This window comes from Cupressus sempervirens, chromosome 7 (genome assembly GCF_028749045.1).
Source record: "Cupressus sempervirens isolate cs-2001-9-10 chromosome 7, ASM2874904v1, whole genome shotgun sequence".
In the NCBI taxonomy this organism is placed as follows: domain Eukaryota; kingdom Viridiplantae; phylum Streptophyta; class Pinopsida; order Cupressales; family Cupressaceae; genus Cupressus; species Cupressus sempervirens.
The window spans coordinates 516,030,705-516,049,816 of record NC_143124.1 but is presented as its reverse complement, the minus strand read 5'-3'; the positions used below and the strand labels follow the sequence as shown (position 1 = coordinate 516,049,816).

The following is a 19,112-nucleotide window of genomic DNA, read 5'->3' as shown; positions in this document are numbered from 1 at the left end:
AAACAGATATAGCTGAATATTAATGGAGGGCGTGAAAAGAGCGGTATCCTATATTGAGTGCATACCCTGCAGCCATGTAAAGCGACCATCCAGATAAGGAGGAGATGTAATGAAGAGCTTCCCTCCATTCATCAATTACTTGAGACTCAAATCTACCTGGAAGATTAGATTTACTGTAATGCCTTTTGAAAGCCTCTGCATATGTGCCCTTTTCTTTGAGAGGATAGCGGACAGATGAGGGATCGACACCGTAAAAGAGAGGGATTATTAGTCCTCTTGATCTGCACTTCCACATTTGCCTCGCTTCTTGCAAACACCAAGTAGAGTCTGCGTAACCACTTGAAAAAATGGGAATGAGTACGGCACTGTTCTGGATCGCCGCCTCCAAACTCAGTTCAATAGACTTTCCTTTCTCAAGTCTTTCGTTGTCGAGAAAAGCATGAATTCCAGCGGATTTGAAAGCCTGAAAGAGATGATCCACAAAGGATGTTCGGACATCAGGCCCTCTAAAACTAAGGAAAACATGATACTTGAAGCCTGAGAAGTTAATTTTCACTGAGCTCGGCCGGAAATCGGTGAATTCAGCCATTGTAATATGAGATTGCTGTACACAACCTTACAGGACTACGAGAAAGTATTTCTGAGGACTTGAGGGAATGATGGATATATTTCGAGTCTCAGATAAATGCACGGCTTTTGAACGAACTCAAAATAATTTTTTGTGCAATTGTTGTGAGTGTTTCTGTAGTTGCCGGGTGATTGATTGATAGGGGCAGCGGGAGGCGGAGATGGACGCCAATGTCTATGCTGGTATCAAAACGATAATTTTTCATTTTTAAAAAATAAAATAAAAATCAATTTTAAACCGTATTTAAAATTTAAATTTATTTTAAAATGTCCTTTTGATGCCGGTATAGACATCCGAGATGGACGGGGAGATGAAGATATTACACACTAAGGTTATAAATTAATTTGAAATAAAACAAAGTTAATTTTTAACTATTTGGAACTTTGATTCTAAGAGTAAGTTGTTAGTGTGTGATGTATAATGTTTAATGCAAGAAGGACATTATGTGTCAATTAGACATTGATGTGACTTTAAAGTCTAACACATTAATGTCGAACATTTCAAAAAATAAAAATAAAGCATCTTTCTCACCAATGCTTATTGATGTCTTTGAATGAAGAAAAAAATTGAAATTAATAAAATTTACAATCAATTATAATAATTGTTTAAATGTATTTAATTTTTATTTATTAATTATCTTAAAATATAATACAGAATATTATATTGCTAGATAGCTAAAATCTATAAATTCTTAATAAATTGTATATGATTTCAAATTCAAATCTAATTATATTTTATCTATTCTCAATTTAACCTAATCTTATATCGCTTTATACTCTTACCCAAAGCTAGTCCATCTTCCACTCGCACGATGTTGCTTTAAACTTGTCATGTCCATTGTTAAGGGAGTCATAAAATTTGCTACCATAGAAGGTTATATTAAGTTCCCTTTATTGTTTCTCACAAAGAAATTGATTTACAAGTCTTAACTCCTTATCTAAAGTTTTTTATGGTTGAGGATTTTCAATGAAAGCTTTGCAAAAGTGTGTGATGATAAAAAAATAAGTGATAGGATGTGGAACTTAGGGTCAGTCTGGTAGTAGGAATTGAGGTGGAATTGGCAAATGCAAATACCTGAATATCCAAATTTACATTGCTTGTTTGTAAAAAAATAAAAATAGAATTAGGATTTTCAAATTCAACTTTTAGCCCAAAATGGGTATACCAGCCTTCCCACTCAAAAGGTGGAATTGAAAAACAAATTCCAATTCCACCTTTTTCTAAGCCCAATTTGATCCATGGTCGAGTCTGGTTGCATGTGTTACCCTCATTTATCATGTGAAGTAGAGATATTTTTCATTAGAGACACGTCTGTCAAGCAGAGCAAGCCCTAATCCATTGAGTAGAAGCAAGCAGAGCACATCATTGATCACCGCCATATTGTTCATTTGTATTTCACCATTTTTGTAAGGTAATTCTCTCTTAGAACCCGCATCATATTCTTGAAAAGTGGAGAGAAATGGAGACCTGTGACCTGCGTTGTCATTTGTTGTGATTTGTTTTGTCATAGTTGCTTATATTTTATTTGTTTCTTTTCAAGCTCATTGAAAGAGGAAATGTGATGTGTTTGTATTCTTTAGAACAAAGTTATGAATTCATTGGCAAGGGTAAAACAATTAGTTTTAGAAATCATAGCCTGGCCAACTACAGAGGAATTCATGAGAGGGTTTCTTTGTAAATGAGGAATCACATTGTACTCGTTCCAAACTTTTAAGCCATTGTTTTCACAAAATAACAACAGTTCCATATCCAATCTAAAACAATAGTTCATACTCCTCCCCATTTCATGCATTAACCATTATTTCCATTCTATGTATTTAACCACCACTCTCAAATAATACATTGCATGAAGATTATTTGCCAACAAGTTATTAGCCCATACAAAACATTTCTTTTGTGTGTATGCATGTTTTCTTGTACTTCTTTTCAATATATTATGTAGCAAAGTGTTTTTGACATATACAAGTTTAAAAATTTGGACTTTTTGTTCAAATATGATTTGTTGTTATTTTCTTTTACAAAATTCTTCATTTTGGAAAGATATTTGAATGGTCATCGGTAATTATTAGTGTATTTTAATATATGTATTTTTTATTAAAAAAAATTGGTGTGTATCTAATGTGAGAAATGCCTTGATGTCTCTAGGATGGTCAAGGAATGCCATGTAGTTATCCTAGGCCCATCAAGTTGAACCCATTTTCTGCTAAAATTTTGATTTTGTCCTCACTGGCTTAAAAAAGGATGGGGCAATTAGCGAAGGATGATCCATCCAGGCACCCTATCAACAAAATATCCAAGAAAATTGGGTTTTGTAGCCTGGATTGGATATGTTCAGAAACTTTGTTAGATAAATTGGTAATATCAATACAAAAACCTAATAGCAAGGAGGATCTCTTGGGTAGAAGACAAAATGAAAGTGTTAAAGAATTTGATAAGGATTTACCATCTACAACACATTGGTGTTAGTAGATGCAAATTGCAACAAGCAATATTCTTTAGTAAAATTTTCATTGAAAAACAATAAATAATGGTACTTGCAAACCCTAGACCCTAGCATGTGTTTTCAACTTTCAGCTCATTTGTAATGGATTATGATTTTCAACTATCATGATCATGTATATGCATATAGGTTGAATTCATTTTTATACTTATAGTTATCATTAAACAATTTTTGTCATGAATTATCACTTTTATATTTATTATATAGTTTTGCACACTTTTTACCTATATACATGTGACCCATTTTTTATTTCTCATTGTGGGGAAGAGATGGTGTCTTTTGCCCAACATAGAATGAATCTGAACAACACACCACATGCTAAGGGAAGCTCTCCATGATCTTACTAGCATCCGTAATCATCTACTATTTCCACAATTCCACCTGAGTGAATCAATTGAATCTATTGCTTCTCCATGATCTTACCAACATACATAGTTTCATCTACTATTTCTACAATTCCATCTAAATGAATCAACTAAATATTTTGCTTCTCCTTGGTCATTATTTTAGCAACATTCATGGATTCCTATTGGATCTGATCCCCTATATTTGAATGACTTAATTTAATCCCTTGCTTCTCATATTTGGTATGAAAAATCCAATGAGAATGAACCTTGTTCTTTCTCTTATTAGTGGGAAAAATATATACTAGTTTCCCATCTTTCTCACAAGATTCAACATGAAAAATTACACATATATAAAAAGATTTCTAACATAAATAGAGGGATTCACAATATAAACAAAGAGATTCCCAGCATAAACAGAGGAATTCATAGTATAAATAATGAGATGCACAACATAAATAGAGGGATTCAAACTTAGATTCACAAAATAAAGAGATTCACAATATAAATAGATAGTGTGGGGAATTGGCAAGGAATGGATGGCAATGGATTGCAATAGGGAATGCATCTTTTTAAGAGAATTTCAAGTCAAAACAAGAGCGTTATTAACTAGATGAATGTTCCATAATTATTATTTTTTGTATTGTGATATGTAGAGTATTTTTGCAATTTCATATCATATACATTTTGAAATTTGGTTCTCTTAATCCATTGTCTGGACTGAATACATTTTAATATCTTTGTTAATTATATAGATTTAGGTCATTGATGGATCTTACTAATGATATAAAGTTCAACAACTCATTTCTAGGAAGACCAAAGTCATTCTTTCTCTTGTCACTATTTTAGCAACATTTATGGATTTCTATTGGATCTCATCCCCTTCATTTGAATGACTCAATTCAATCTCTTGTTTCTCATTTTTGGTATGAACAATCCAATGAGAATGAACCTTGTGCTTTCTCTTATTAGTGGTAACAATATACTAGTCTCTCGTCTTTCTCACAAGATTCAACATGAACAAATACACATTAAAAAAAAGATTCCTAACATAAACAGAGGGATTTACAATATAAACAAAGAGATTCCCAACATAAATAGAGGAATTCATAATATAAACAATGAGATTCACAACATAAATAGAGGGATTCAAACTTAGATTCACTAAATGAATAGAGAGATTCATAGTATAAATAGATAGTGTGGAGAATTAGTAGGGAATGGATGGCAATGGATTGTAATGGGGAATGCATCTTTTAAAGACAATTTCAAGTCAAAATGAGAGTGTTATTGACTAGATGAATGTTCCATAATTTATTTATTTTGTATTGTGATATGTAGAGTATTTTTGCAATTTTGTATCATATACATTTTGAAATATGGTTTTCTCTTAATACATTATCTAGACTAAATACATTTTAAAATCCTTGTCAATGACATGGATTTAGGTCATTGATGGATCTTACTAAGGATATAAAGTTCAACGACTCATTTCTAGGAAGACCAAATTCATTCTTTCTCTTGTCATGCTTGCGATATCCATTGTAGCATCTGCACAAAAAGTTAGAAGAGAGAGACATAAGCCCAAAAGAGATGAAAAATTATTTTATAAGCATTTTTTTTATAGGTAATTGACTAAAGCCTAGATTATTTATTATTCATTTATTATTATTGTTAAGATTAATTATTATTATGTGCTAATCTCGAGTAGATTCAAACCATAGACCTCACCGATGCAAGGCTCACAATTTACCATTCCATTGTAGGCTCTTGCCTCATTTTATAAGCATGTTATCCATTCAAATGAGATGGATTATCATGACCAAATTCTCATGAGTAGAAGAGTCTTCTTTCCTCTAGCCAATATTCTTAGGCAAAAAGGAAGCATTGAAGATACATTAAACATAACATTAGAAGGACAACTAGTGACGTTCTTCAATACCCTCGGCTAGAAGTTAGGAATCATAAGACTTTCAAAAAATTTGGTCACTTAGGAGAGATAGTAAGTTGATACTTCCACAAGGTGTTGAGGGCTATCTTAGTGCTCTATGGTGATTTTTTTATACACTTTTCTCCAAACACTCCTAAAATTATTGGGAAGGATCATTTTGGTCCTTATTTCAAGGTAACTCTCCTTGTGGTACATATTTGTTTGCTTGATTATAAATCATATTACTGCACACTTGATTAGGAATTTGCTTTCTATAGGATTTTATTGGACCAATTTATGGATCAGTCCATATACCATTTACTATTGATGCAGACATACAAGCTAAATATTGTGATAGAAAAGGCAACTTGTTGCAGAATGTTATGGGTGTGTGTTTGTTTATTATAAGTTCCAATACTTTATTTCTGGTTGGGAAGGGTCTACTATAGATAATCATATTCTTTTTTCTTCCTCTCTTAAGATTAGATCTAGTGGTAGTTCACCTTGGTATATGAAATCATCCTGTAAATGATTATATAGTGAAGTTTACAAGAAATGTAACAATGTTATAACAATATTTTTTTGTACATTTATGTAGGAAAATATTATTTAGTTGATGTTGGATATCCAAATGTACCAAGATTTCTCGCCCCTTATTGGTGTACACTTTATCACCCAAAGGAGTTTTCAAGAGAAAATTTGATAAATGCTCCACAAGAGTTAAATAGAACCATAGAGACTCCTCTCTTAGGAATGAAATAGCATACAATGGGGATTTGAAGCAACATTTCTTATCTTGAGGCATGCAACATCTTATGAAATCATGATACAAACAAAGATTATTTTTGCATGTTGCATACTACACAACCTTAATCTGATACATGACAACATTCCATCTAAAGTTGAAATTGAAAAGGATGAAGATCGTGATAAAATAAATGTACCAATACTTTAGACATATGGGATGCCCCAGTAAGATAGATATGATTGGGAGAAGTTTCAAGATGAAATATCATGGAGAATGCGAGAATACTATAGATCTCAAGCTTAGTTATAGATGGATTTTTTTAATTTATTTTTTTGTATTTTGCTTGAATGTTAAATGTATGGTAGTGGTACTTCGTATTTATGAAATGTTAAAACCTACCAATTCTAATTTATCCATATAAGCTTTGTACTCCATAGTTTTTTCTGGTTGTGGAAGGAGCTAGTTGAGGAAATGTGAGATAATATTTTTCCTTTGAGTGAAAGGTATGGACCAATTTTTTGGGGTTGTTCTGAGATTTTTAGACTAATGTATTGATTAAGGTTCAATAGACCATGTAATAGTTCAAATCTAATACTAAGTTTTTGACTCATTGTAGGATTTCTATGCAACAATACTTATTTTTGAATAGACCATGTAATGATTGTGGTTGAGTGTAATAAGAATGATAGCCTAGTTATAGTTTGAATGTTATAACTATTTCATGTTATAATTACGTGATGTAGGAAATGAGTGCAAGTGGTGTAAGGCTCAAGAGGTTGAAATTATATTTGTACAATGTCTTCTTTGTGTTATAATTGCACTTATTTGTTAGGATTATATGTGGAAAAGTGCATAATTAGATGTGTAGAGATTTTCTTTGTTTGGACTGTAATTGGACCATTTGCATAAAAATGTCAAAGTTGGAGTTCTTTTTTGTAATTTGTTTAGAATTCTATATATATATACATTGGAATGCCAATTTTTGAATATATACATTTGACTATCAAGATGCATGTCAAAATAGGAACAAAAATTTCTCTCGAGAAGTATCTTATGAAATTATTGAAAACAAAATTACATGTTATGTCTTGCATTCAAATGTAAACTTGTGTGCATTTGAATTGTTTAAACATTAATCTTCCATTAATTAGCAATGAATCCTAGATAGAAACCAATGATCTTCTTAAAAGTGGTATACCTTTCATCGTATAAAGTCAATTTAAACAAAATAGGAAAAACTCACAAATTGCCTAGAGATTGCACTTATGAAAATTTTGAGGTTTTAACTTGTTGAAGATTTTGCATTGAATAATTAAAAAATTAAAGGTTTTTTTCAAATAACAATATTAACCTTATTTAAAAAAAAGATTTTTCAGAAATATTAACAAAAAAATTTTAAAAATTAAAAAATATCTTCCAATTCTAGAAACCAAATGTGGAAATTTCATCTTTCAAGTGAAACAAATGGGTCCAATTCATATTCCAGAAACATTTATCTGGATTCACAAATTCTAGAACTAAGCTAATTCTAGGATTACAAAATTTAGCATTTTGCAATTCTTGCAACCAAATGGGCCATTGTGGAATTGTTATGATTTCTTAACTCTTATTAGGGTTATGACTCAATTTTGAGTGTTAGTTTAAATCTTATAGAGAATATTTTTGTTATTAATTACAACTATGTTGGAAGGATTTCATTAGTAGTTGGTGGAATTGGGAAAAATGGAGATGCTTCTCAATTTTGTGTATTACTGATGTTTTAGAAAAAAAAATTGATGTAAATTTAAGGTTTTGATTAATCATTTTTGTAGATTTGAATTTCATGATGTAAATTTATAAGTTTGTGTTAAAAAAATTTGGTCTGACTAATCATTGAGAAGATTTTCTATAGCCGCATTAAGATAAATTAGTCTTGTGTGTGTGCACATCTATAATAACTTCAACTTTTGATTAGTTTTGATGCATCATACATCTTCATATATTTTTCCTTAATGATTGTATCTATAAATCTTAGATTGTGAGATCTTTTATTTAATGTTATATGAGTTTTCTTTAGCTTCTTGGTGATTTAATTTGCAAGATAATTCTATGAAAATTTATGTCAGTTAACATTTCATTTCAGCAATTTGCTTAAATTCTTATTACCCTAACTTATTTATGGTTACTTTGAAGAATAGGTTAAATTAGGAACTCATTCTAGGAGATAGATTAAATTGCATCAATAGACTTGCATTTAATCATAAATGATAAAGTACAAAAAAAGGTGTTATTATTACTAATTGCAACTCTGCACTTTTATCTTGAACCGACAAAGGCCTCCTCACAAAAAATCATATTAGTAGATAATTAGGCAGGTGTTAGTGTTACAAGCTAGGGTTTTCATTGCACCAAAAGATCAACATGTCAATTCTCAGTACAACCACTAGACTTATAGAACACGAGAGGCAATTAGGCCATGTCATGAATTTCAAAGGGGGACATTGGTAGTTAGTCCAACAATCTCCCCCTCAATATTACACAAAGAGGTTCTAACCTATGACCAAGCTCTAACACTACTTGTTACTAGCTAGGGTTTTTATGGCACCAAAAGATTGACCTGTCAATGCTCGATACAACCACTAGACTTATATAACATAGGAGGAAGTTAAGAAATGTGACAAATCTGAATGGGAAAATAGGGGTTGTTAGTCCAATATTTAGTTAGTTCCCCTTGTATTATAGTAGTTTAGTTTTATTTTGATATTTTTGCATCTTTTTAAATTTGGTTTCCATATAGGGAGTTTGTATATTTTGTTGGGGTTATTCCCAACAAGTGGTCCTTGATAGGAGGAACATGTATTTATTAGCCCAAATGTTTGAAGGGTTTTGTCTTGCAAAAGTCATCTATAGGAATCATGAAGAGAGAAGTTTTTCATTAACTATCATATTAGAATCAAAAGCCAATCATTTTCATCACATTCACACACTTAAGTACGATATACAATGATTGTTGGTTGCTTGGGCAAGTATCATTTGAAATTGGTTGGATCTTAATTTCCATTAATGACTTCAATTCTTATAACCCTGCTCCATTTATATCGTTACTTGGAAAGATTTCAAAATACAAATACAAATCATAAAGTCAATGAGAAACATCAAAGTTTAGTCTAATCGATGTCTTGGATAATATAAAGTGATCTCAATTTCTTATTAACCCTTCTATATTCTATTTAATTTTTCTAGAAGTTGTTAATCTAACTCTATAAAGCCAAGATCACCTACATGCAAAGAAAACCTATCACTGAGAAGAATGGAATAACAAAGCAAGGGTTTAGGCTCTAAAAGTATGAAAGATTATACTATGAGATCAAACAAATTCAATAAAATATACAATAATCAATACTTATATAGGAGATCAAGTAACCTAAAATAAGAAACCCTAAAAAAGTAATTATTTAATAATTAATATATTTAATTAAATTTAATTAACACATAAAGTGTTATCTTAAGAGTGAAGTAAATGTAGCTTAATGATTAAGTCAAATAACTCAATAATTAAATTATTAATTTATTCTAACACCCCCCTTGAGATGAGTAGTAGTGCAAATACAAATAATGCAAGAGAATTAAAAAAACTACAATATTGAAAGTAAACTTAGGTCCCGATAACATGTCTTAATGAGGTACCCAATCACAACCAAATCTATGTAAAGAGGAGAAATAGGAAAAATCACATGTAAAAAACTCTACTTTGGAAAGAGATGGAAATAATGCTTAAAATAGAATATGAAGAATGGTGAATGGTTGAAGAAGTCTCCAAACAAGAGGATGTCCCAAAAAATAAGAACAAATAAAGAAATTGAAAACATTGTTGAAGAGTAATTGTTGATCTGAAGAACCTCCACTGAAATAGAAGATGACCAGGTGACAATATAATAATTTGCATGAATACCCTCAAATAACTCTAATTAAATCGACATGCAAACAAAGGCAAACAATTGAAATCAAAGACACATATGGCATAAAATACCAAAACCTCAAGAGTTGATCAATCAAACATGGAAGGTTTCCTCCAAAGTAAGAATGAAAGAGTGTCGATATGGTTAATGATTCATCTCACCAAAATGCATAGGTACCCAACCACTATATTTGCCTAGTACATAGGATTAAATATGAACCAAGAAGTCTTAGAACAAATAGGGGAAACCACCCCATAATATAGACAAGGGAGAGGTGATAGGAATTGAAAAGGATGGCCAACAAGAAATGCATGTTGAGGAACTAGGAACAAAAAGATGCACAAAAAATACATAATGGTATTGTGAGGTGATCACTCTCTTGAAATGTATCATGAGGCTAATGACATATAATGAGCATTCACTTGACAAAGGTAGATGACAAAAAAAGAGGTAAATGACAACCCCCCATGGAACTTTATAAGTAGTGCATACACAATAGGACACAAGATGTGGTAGATCAAAGTATACAAGGAACAATGGCACTTTATATTAGTGTGTCGTCACTGTGTTTGCATGAATAATTATAAAAATATGCCTTACAATGATTAAGAGAGACAAAAGGCTAGTCAAACAAAAAGAACAACCAAATATGAGGTATCCCACTCAACAAAATCTATCCTCAGACTTGAAACATTCACGATACTCACCAAAGTGCAAACATACAAAAAATAATTAAAACATACTTGGACCAGAATATGAAAAAATACCCATGTCATTATAAAGAGAACAAGACCATCTTTCCAATGATGTAAAGCTTTTGAAAAACAAACTCCATATGCTCAAGTTATGTCCCTTGGAGTGCGAAATAGAACTTTTGGCTTTGATAGCAAAAATAAGCCATTAAAAAAGAAAAAAAGAAATTGAACCTCCAAAAATAGATAAAGCTTGGGAAGAGTTTTCCATGATATACTATTTGTCTTAAAATGTCTTTGTATGCCCAAGTTACAACCAAAAACTAAAGGGTGCTCCAAAAGGGCCCAAAAGGGGTTTAAAGGATTATTGATGTGATTCTAATGCAATGTTGACACCAATAGTCAACGAGGTTAGATTTTATGGCCATGTGATCATCATTAGGAAAAACTAATCTAGCCAAAAAATAGTCACTTGAATTTTTTCTCTCACCAAACAAAAATATGATCACTAGATACACGAATCGGGCACCGCAAATCAATCAAAAAAAATTCTCAACTATGTTGAGGTGGCTAGTCAGCATTGATGTGGTGCTACTAGCATTGAGACACTTTTTGAATGTTGAGGTGGCAGTGATAGGTAATCAGAGGTGTTAGGGTAGGTTGTTGTGTGGTTGATTTTCTTTGGGTGGTACATCAAAGGAGATGAAATTATCATGCCATAAATTTTTAACATAAAATTTTAACGCGAGAACACAACTTTTTTTTTCTTTTTTTTTGTAGAATACATTAACGTTTTCCTAACTAGATGAATGGTTTCGTGTGCATTGTGAAGGGGGATTATACTCCTATCAGGTGGCGGTTATATTTGTTGTTACTTTGTATGATTAAAAGTGTGAGTTGCATGCTAAGTTTAGAGTTTACAATGAAGCTTTGATAATTACCTAACTGGAGTTGTCGATAAGATTAAAGGATACATTATCCGTATTTAACTTGGAGTTGTTAAGGTTCGTTAATGGATTAAAAGGCTCTACTAGGGAAATGAAGTTACAAGCCCTTAGTTTTCTGCACTCAAACCAAGACACTCTGATGGGTAGATGTGATTTATCTTATGTGAATGTGGCGATGATAACATAGAAGATGGCAACAAGAGGATGTTATTACTCAGTGTGTCTCCATCAGTATTTGGGTTACCATTATTATTATATGTTCTATTATGAGTTTACTACTATTATAGTTATACCTTACCAGTTTAGTTTGCATCTTTTCACGAACAGGTTACATTATTATTTTCAATTATCAACTACGAAGCTTGGAGTTATTGTGCAATTATTATCTTGATCAGATTAGTGTTCAATCTCGTATCTCTTTATGTTGACATCAAAACATTGTTAATTCATATTTAAAATTAAGTGCCCATCTTGGTCATCTTGACTATACTACACTCGACCTAAATAACCACTAATTAATATAAGATAGATCAAAATGATATAATATAATTTTAAATAGTATATACCTAAATAATCTAAACTTATATATATCTACTTACATAATAAGAGAAATATAAGACATATCCCTAGTTACCCATTCTATCCTTATACTAGAATTAAATGTGTTAAATTCAATAACATCTCCCTATAACTATTTAAACAATCAATAACTATATCCTATTTATATATATTAATTCCCACTATAACATGACTTTATTAACTTATGCATCACATTTAAATCATATAATATTAAACTAAGCCCAAATCCACATAACCAATTTCTTATAAATCACCTTATTAGTCCTATTATGTTGTCACTTCCTACTAAACACCTAGGCTAGGGGTTTTGTCCTTCATCATTACATCCCTATAGGATGTCTTGTCACACTTCCTTATGCAATTTAAGTCTATCCTCTTTTTCAAACACATGTTTTTGAGTTAGTTTGAATTGGGGCAGATTTTGTTTGATTAAAAAGTGTTTTCAACTTCCATCACATTAACTTGCTGCCCCACATGAGTGCCTAGGAAAGTGAGGAAGTAGGTGGGGAGCAAGTAGAGGAGTATGTGCGTTCCCCAAGACCTCTCCTCACTTAAGCATGCTTTTTCCTTCCATAAAGTACAAGGGTGATGTCGCTGTCCTAGGTGACAAGGCTCTCATTACATAGCAGCAATTTATGACTTTTTCTAAATCCCTTTCTTTTCATGTTCTTAGATGGTACGCCTAGCATTGAAAGCAAGTTGCATTTGTTTATTTTTTTCATTTTATTTATGGATTTTGTTGTTGACTTTGGCCCCTCAACAAAAAGGTGATGCCTTATGTTAGTAATATTATATGTAGTTTTTTTAATTTATTTTTTAATTTTAATTTGCTTCTTTATAGAGAGTGATAAGACACTTCGATTTTATAGTTCATTGTATATTATGACTTTATTACTAGCTAGGTATGTCTATTTTTTAGTCTTAGATTGCTTCCTATTCATTAAAATATTACTCTGAATTAGAAGAACTTGTATTCTTTTTTGAGCCCATACATTTTCCAGAATGCATATGTGCATCTTCAGATTTCATTTAAACATAGCAAAATATTTAGTTCTTATCAGACCTTCATTTAATTGCTAAAGTTCATTTAGTTGCTAGGGTTGTTTGGAGGGGATTTATTTTGTTCTAAGCACTACATTTCCATTCTAATAACCAATCTAACCATATAGCATACTATTTTAATGCTAAGTAAATCAAATTTGGAATAGGACTCAAGCCATGTTAAGCTAACTTTTATTGCATCAAGGTTTTCATTCACTGTAATATCATTCAATACCATGACTTAAAACTAGCTATCGTTCCTTCTATCAATTGCATACCATATTAACAATTCCACTACTCAACATCAAACTTTTTGATTATTCCTTATGCAATAGAGAAATAAAATATCAAGGTGGCAAGGTTCAGTTTCAGTCCTATTGTAATCTCAAGATATTCAGTTTCTTCTTTCTTCACATTCTTATGAAATATAAATGGGATAACATCAATACAACATAATCTCTCTAACGTGATCCATTCGAATTTCTTGCAATACAATATCAAGCATGAATTCTATCAATCTGATCACAACAGGGAAATCATACACAATAATGATACAACAACTTCTCTTCCTAAGGACATAAGAAATGGAAACAACACTACACTTTACAATACAATTTCCTTTCCACAACTAGTGGGAATTTATCTCTTCTTCTTAACACAATGATAATGTTCTTGCTCCTATGCAAGCAATAGACTCCATAATGTCAGACTTCCAAAACTCTTCAAAGGAAGACCTGCACAAGAGAAAGATAAATAGGAAACATGGAGGCTCACCTCCCAACCTAGGCCTCAAGGAGACCACCCCTGCGCTAAGGGAAACAAGGCTCAACCAAGTTTCATCCACACATCAACACAGCACATAAACTAACACAATCACATATGTTGCAACACATTTACAACCCCAACCAAGGTCTGCACAATGATTCTCAATTGGAATCATACACGTTGGGTGAAGGTGGAAACACAAGGAGGTTTACCATTTCATATCATATCTGCCATAAAAATCATGCCCTTTCGGGGCTAAATCAACAAAATACAAGGCCCTTTCGGGGCTTAATATCATGCCCTTTCGGGGCTTCATAAACATCTTCCACCACACACACTACCAACACAACATCCTCCACCACACACAACCAACAGCTTTAGCTTCCTACAACCCATACTTCAGTTACTTCCTTCCTCACCATTTCTCTCTTTGTTATTTTTTTTTTTAATCCTCCTCCAAGGCAAAATATGAATATGACAATGGCATACAATGGAGCCCATACTCCAGGGTCCTCAACTATGCAATCCAACTGCTGCCCATTCACCCTGGACTTCTCTTCCCTTCCCACAAGGGTGAGTGTAAGTCCCACACCCATAACAACACTCAAGCACAAACAAGAAAACAAAACCAAGTAAAAATAAAACAAGAAATTTTCAAGAGTACATCACATTATCACAACACAAGAATTCCAAGAACAATCCTACCAAAGGCACTCTTACAATTTCCAATGAAGAAGCATGGCATGAAGCACTAACCTAATTACAAGCTATGGCAATGGAATAAAGACCTCTTCCTGCTTGGCTTTCAAGCTTCTCCTTCCCAATCCCTGGCTGTCTCTAAAATTAGAGAATGGGTGAATGAATCCCCAAGATTGGCACAACTTCCCTATAAAGACCTTCACTTTCATCCTCACCTACCTCTTTTACTTTTGTGTTTTTCCACCAATGAGGACTTAACCAAGTGGTGTCATGAGGAAAGAAGTTAGGTTACAATATGATTTTCGAATTGGCTTGGAAATGACTCTTTTTGAGGGTCCCCTAGACTCACTTATTATAATATTTAACTCCCCAACCCACACTATTACCATGTGGGTGACTTGTTTTCACAAAAATTAACACTTAAGAATCCCTTAGGCTCTCTAAAATTCCTATCACTTGTAACTTGCATTCTGTCAAAAAGGTGATTCTTCCTAACACTCTCCAAGGTGGTTTAATTGATTTCACAATGAGGGTTAGGCTAGGTTAAGTGACTTTACGCCAAAGAGTCCTATTGGACATGTCATTTACACATAGACAATACAAGTGTCAAATGACACACACATGCACATAAAAACACTTCACACATTATGATGACATGTCACTAATCAACCATGCTCTCTGATTACAACACTCATACACAGTCACAGTATGAAATAAACACAATACAATGAGGTTTTGAATCTTCCAAAGATTCACCTTGGCTTAACCGTGTTCACATAAGATTGAAACTTGTTTCCCCCATTAATCACCATGGTTCCACTTTCCTGCACACACAACTTAAACATTAGTAACCCAATAAGATAATACAGGATCCATACAAACACGTACAACATAAATCCAATATCTCGTACTACTCATTAACGTATACAAGTAAGTATCATCTAATCATTTCTATTCTAAGTACTATCAATAAAACATTGCAACAACATATTCCATTTAACTTTCATCTAAGTGCATATTCAAAACATTTCATTATCATTCTCATAAAATATTTAAAACATTGAAATATTGAATATGTGTATCCATAGTAATCTTTCTGAGTATAAATCATTTTCAATTAGAGTATCATCACAACTCTTTTTCACCTAACAAAGAAACTCTGAATCATCTTTAGTAAATCGTAAAAACAATATAAAATGGATATGTGCGGACTGGTTAACTAGTAACTTTGATTAAGTTTAACTCCTTAGACTGTTAGAATGTTTTAGTAATTATGTCATAATAATTTAAAACCAAGTTTCAAACATATCCATGTATCTGATTATCATCATAACCTATACTAATAGTTGTTCTTAGTAGGTTGAATGTTATTTTATCTGTCCTAATTGCCTCGTAGATCATCCATAGTGTCTCATGGTCAGATTCTTGTCTTGAACATTTTAAATATCATTTCCATGTGGTCTTATCTTATCGACCTAATGTTACTGGAGAGAATATCAAAATCTGCATTAGTCTCCTAAAATCATAACTCACATTGTTATTTCATCAGGATCTAGAATAGGGTACTAGTGTGGGCCTTACAGAAATGGTAGGCAGGGTTGTTGTAAGTAGGTCCCAAGGCCAGCATGCGAGTACAGTTGGGCTAATTTGATTTTTTTTGAATCAATCCAAACCAAAAAAGGTCAACACTATTTTTTATTTAAAAAATGATTTACACAATTTGTTTTATTATATTTATTTAATTTTGATATATCATTGTCTTGGCAAGTGTACATAGGTCGTATGGTCTAGGGGTGAAAATGTTTTGCCTCAATAGTCAACTATTTCTATTATTGATTAATTTTATATAAAAATAAGGGGTTTTGGGCACTACAAACCCAATGATAAGGTCCATTTGAGCTTAAAGTGCTAAAAAAAGGTGACCCACTATTTCATAAAAAATCAAATAAAAATTTGTAATTTGTATGTGCAAACCCTTGTTATCCAAAATTGTTAAAAAATCAAAACAAGCTACAACAAATCAATGCTCTAAAACCATGTAGAAGTTGTAAATCCAGCTTCATGAAGCCAAGATCACTCGCATGCAAAGGTAACTTGCCACCAAGAAGACTAGAATAATAAAGCAAGGGTTTAGGCTCTGTAAATATGGAAGATTATATTATCAGAACAATTGAATTCAATAAAATATACAATGATCAATCCTTATATTGAGATTGAGTAACCTAAAATAAGAAACCCTAAAAAGTAATCATTTATTAATTAGTGTAATTATTAAATGTTTCTATTACATGAAGTGTTATCTTAACAATGAAGTAAAGATAACTTAATGATTAAGTCAAGATGGCTTAAAATAATTAAGTTATTACTTTAACCTAACACTCTTCCCATGATTCTTTAGGAAGGGTCATGTAAAAATTTGTGCATATTCTACATCATTAACTTATTTGATAGTTTAATTTGACTCTATATGCCCATCTTGGTATATTAATATTAAATATATATTTTTCTATTATTATTTATGATTTAAATTCACATTATTGAAGCGTGTTCATTGATATCCTTCCACTACCATCTATATTTGCCTATACTTGAAGGTTTACTTCCTAGCTCTAGTCTTGATCCCTTTAGTGAATCATTTCAATAAGTTGATAACAATATATGCATGGACTCTACTATCTACTTCATTCACTCTAATTTATGGTACCAAAAACCACTCTAGTCAATTAGTGTCCTTTTTCTCCAATCCATGTTGATGTAGCTATGACAAGAATTTTCCTAATAGAGATGGTTGAAAATATGCATTTTGATTCACACGATACAAAAAAATTAACTCTAGACAAAAGAGAATATAATCAACATGCTACACCATATTTTTGCATTATCATATAACCATATATTTACATCAATTTGGTTGCAACATGCATATTACTTCCTTAGGCTTCCATTCCAAATCACAACACAAAATCCCAGACCTTGATGTCTGATCCAACGAGATATCATCCAAAGATTAAGGAACATCCTGATATGAGCCACAAAGCTTTGATGATTAGGAATTGCTTCACAAAACTGGAAAACTACAACTAACTATTAGAACTTGAAGAATATAACTAGCCTAAACATAAATCCACAATAAAATATCCAATTAAGGTGAAAATCCAAACATAAGTAAAACATGATGTCCAAAACATACCCTAAGGTTTATAATAGAAAATGATCCAAAACCAAGGAACATCACCAAAAGCACATAAATTGGAAAACACTTGGGGTCACTACTACATTTGGACACAAATTACGATAGCAGGCTATTGCAATTGTAATGTCTAATCATCGCCCTAGCGACAAGACCATGAATTGGCTCCTATCAAATGAGCATCGAACTTTTGCTATCGCAAATTATGACAAGGCAGTAATCTATTGTAAAAGCAATGGCTAACACTATAGTTCAAGCTTCTAGTCAGTTGTTGTAATTGCGACGTTAATGCGACATGTATGTTGTAGAAGTGAAGTTCGTCCATCAAGACTGGCCATCATAATTGCGATGTAGTTGCGATGATTGTATTGTGCAAGTGATGGCTAGCCATCAGAATGTTTGTTGCAATTGCGATGGCTAGTCAAATTATTTTATAAAAAATATTTCTTTTAACCACCACCCATAATAATGGTGACGATTTAGGTGTGGCTCATGCAAATGAGATTACTTACATTGCTATGGAGTTGATGGATATGGACCTGCTGTCATTCATCAAGAAAACTATTCATGGAGGATCATTAATATATCCGTATAATCATGATGAGCATAACTAGTTATATTTCAAGAACATTAATAGGGCTGGCTTGGTGAAAGGGCTAATGTGGGAACTTTTTTGTGGTGTGACCTACTACCATGACATGGGTGTTGCACATAGAGATCTTAAGCCCAATAATTGTCTTCTCTCTATTAACAAGGCAGGAGGCACACTTTGGATTGGCAAAGATGGTAAAGGATAAAAAGAATTGTGTGATGGAAAGAAATGGGAAAGAATATGTGTCCTTGTGGTACAGAGCTCCTGAGTTATTAATGAAACAAAAGACATACAATTTCTTTGCAATTGATGTTTGGGCACTTAGATGCATATTTGCAAACTTGGTCATACGAGAAACCTTGTTTTATGGAAAATGTCTAAAAGAGCAGCTAAGTATTGTATTTCAACATGTGGGAGGTTCTGCCTGGGAGATGATAGACAAATGTGTGCAAATTTTGAGCAATATTTTGGGATGTGGTGAATAGAAGTCTGGTTTGCAGAATCAGCTTGAAAGAGCAG

At 32.3% G+C, this 19,112-nt stretch overlaps 1 protein-coding gene and 1 pseudogene across 1 annotated transcript in view; one reads left to right on the top strand and one right to left on the bottom strand.

Annotated features, from left to right (window-relative positions):
- LOC149547793 (uncharacterized) overlaps positions 1-691 on the bottom strand; it is an 85,877-nt gene extending 85,186 nt beyond the window's left edge. Inside the window, exon 1 of the mRNA XM_089791842.1 lies at positions 66-691. Coding sequence (XP_089647968.1) covers positions 66-589 — 524 coding nt within the window. The 5' untranslated portion in view covers positions 590-691. The remainder of the gene's footprint in view (positions 1-65) is intronic.
- A 97-nt stretch (positions 692-788) lies between these two features.
- LOC149547792 (cell division control protein 2 homolog D-like) lies at positions 789-19,078 on the top strand (annotated as a pseudogene).
- The last annotated feature ends 34 nt before the right edge of the window (positions 19,079-19,112 follow it).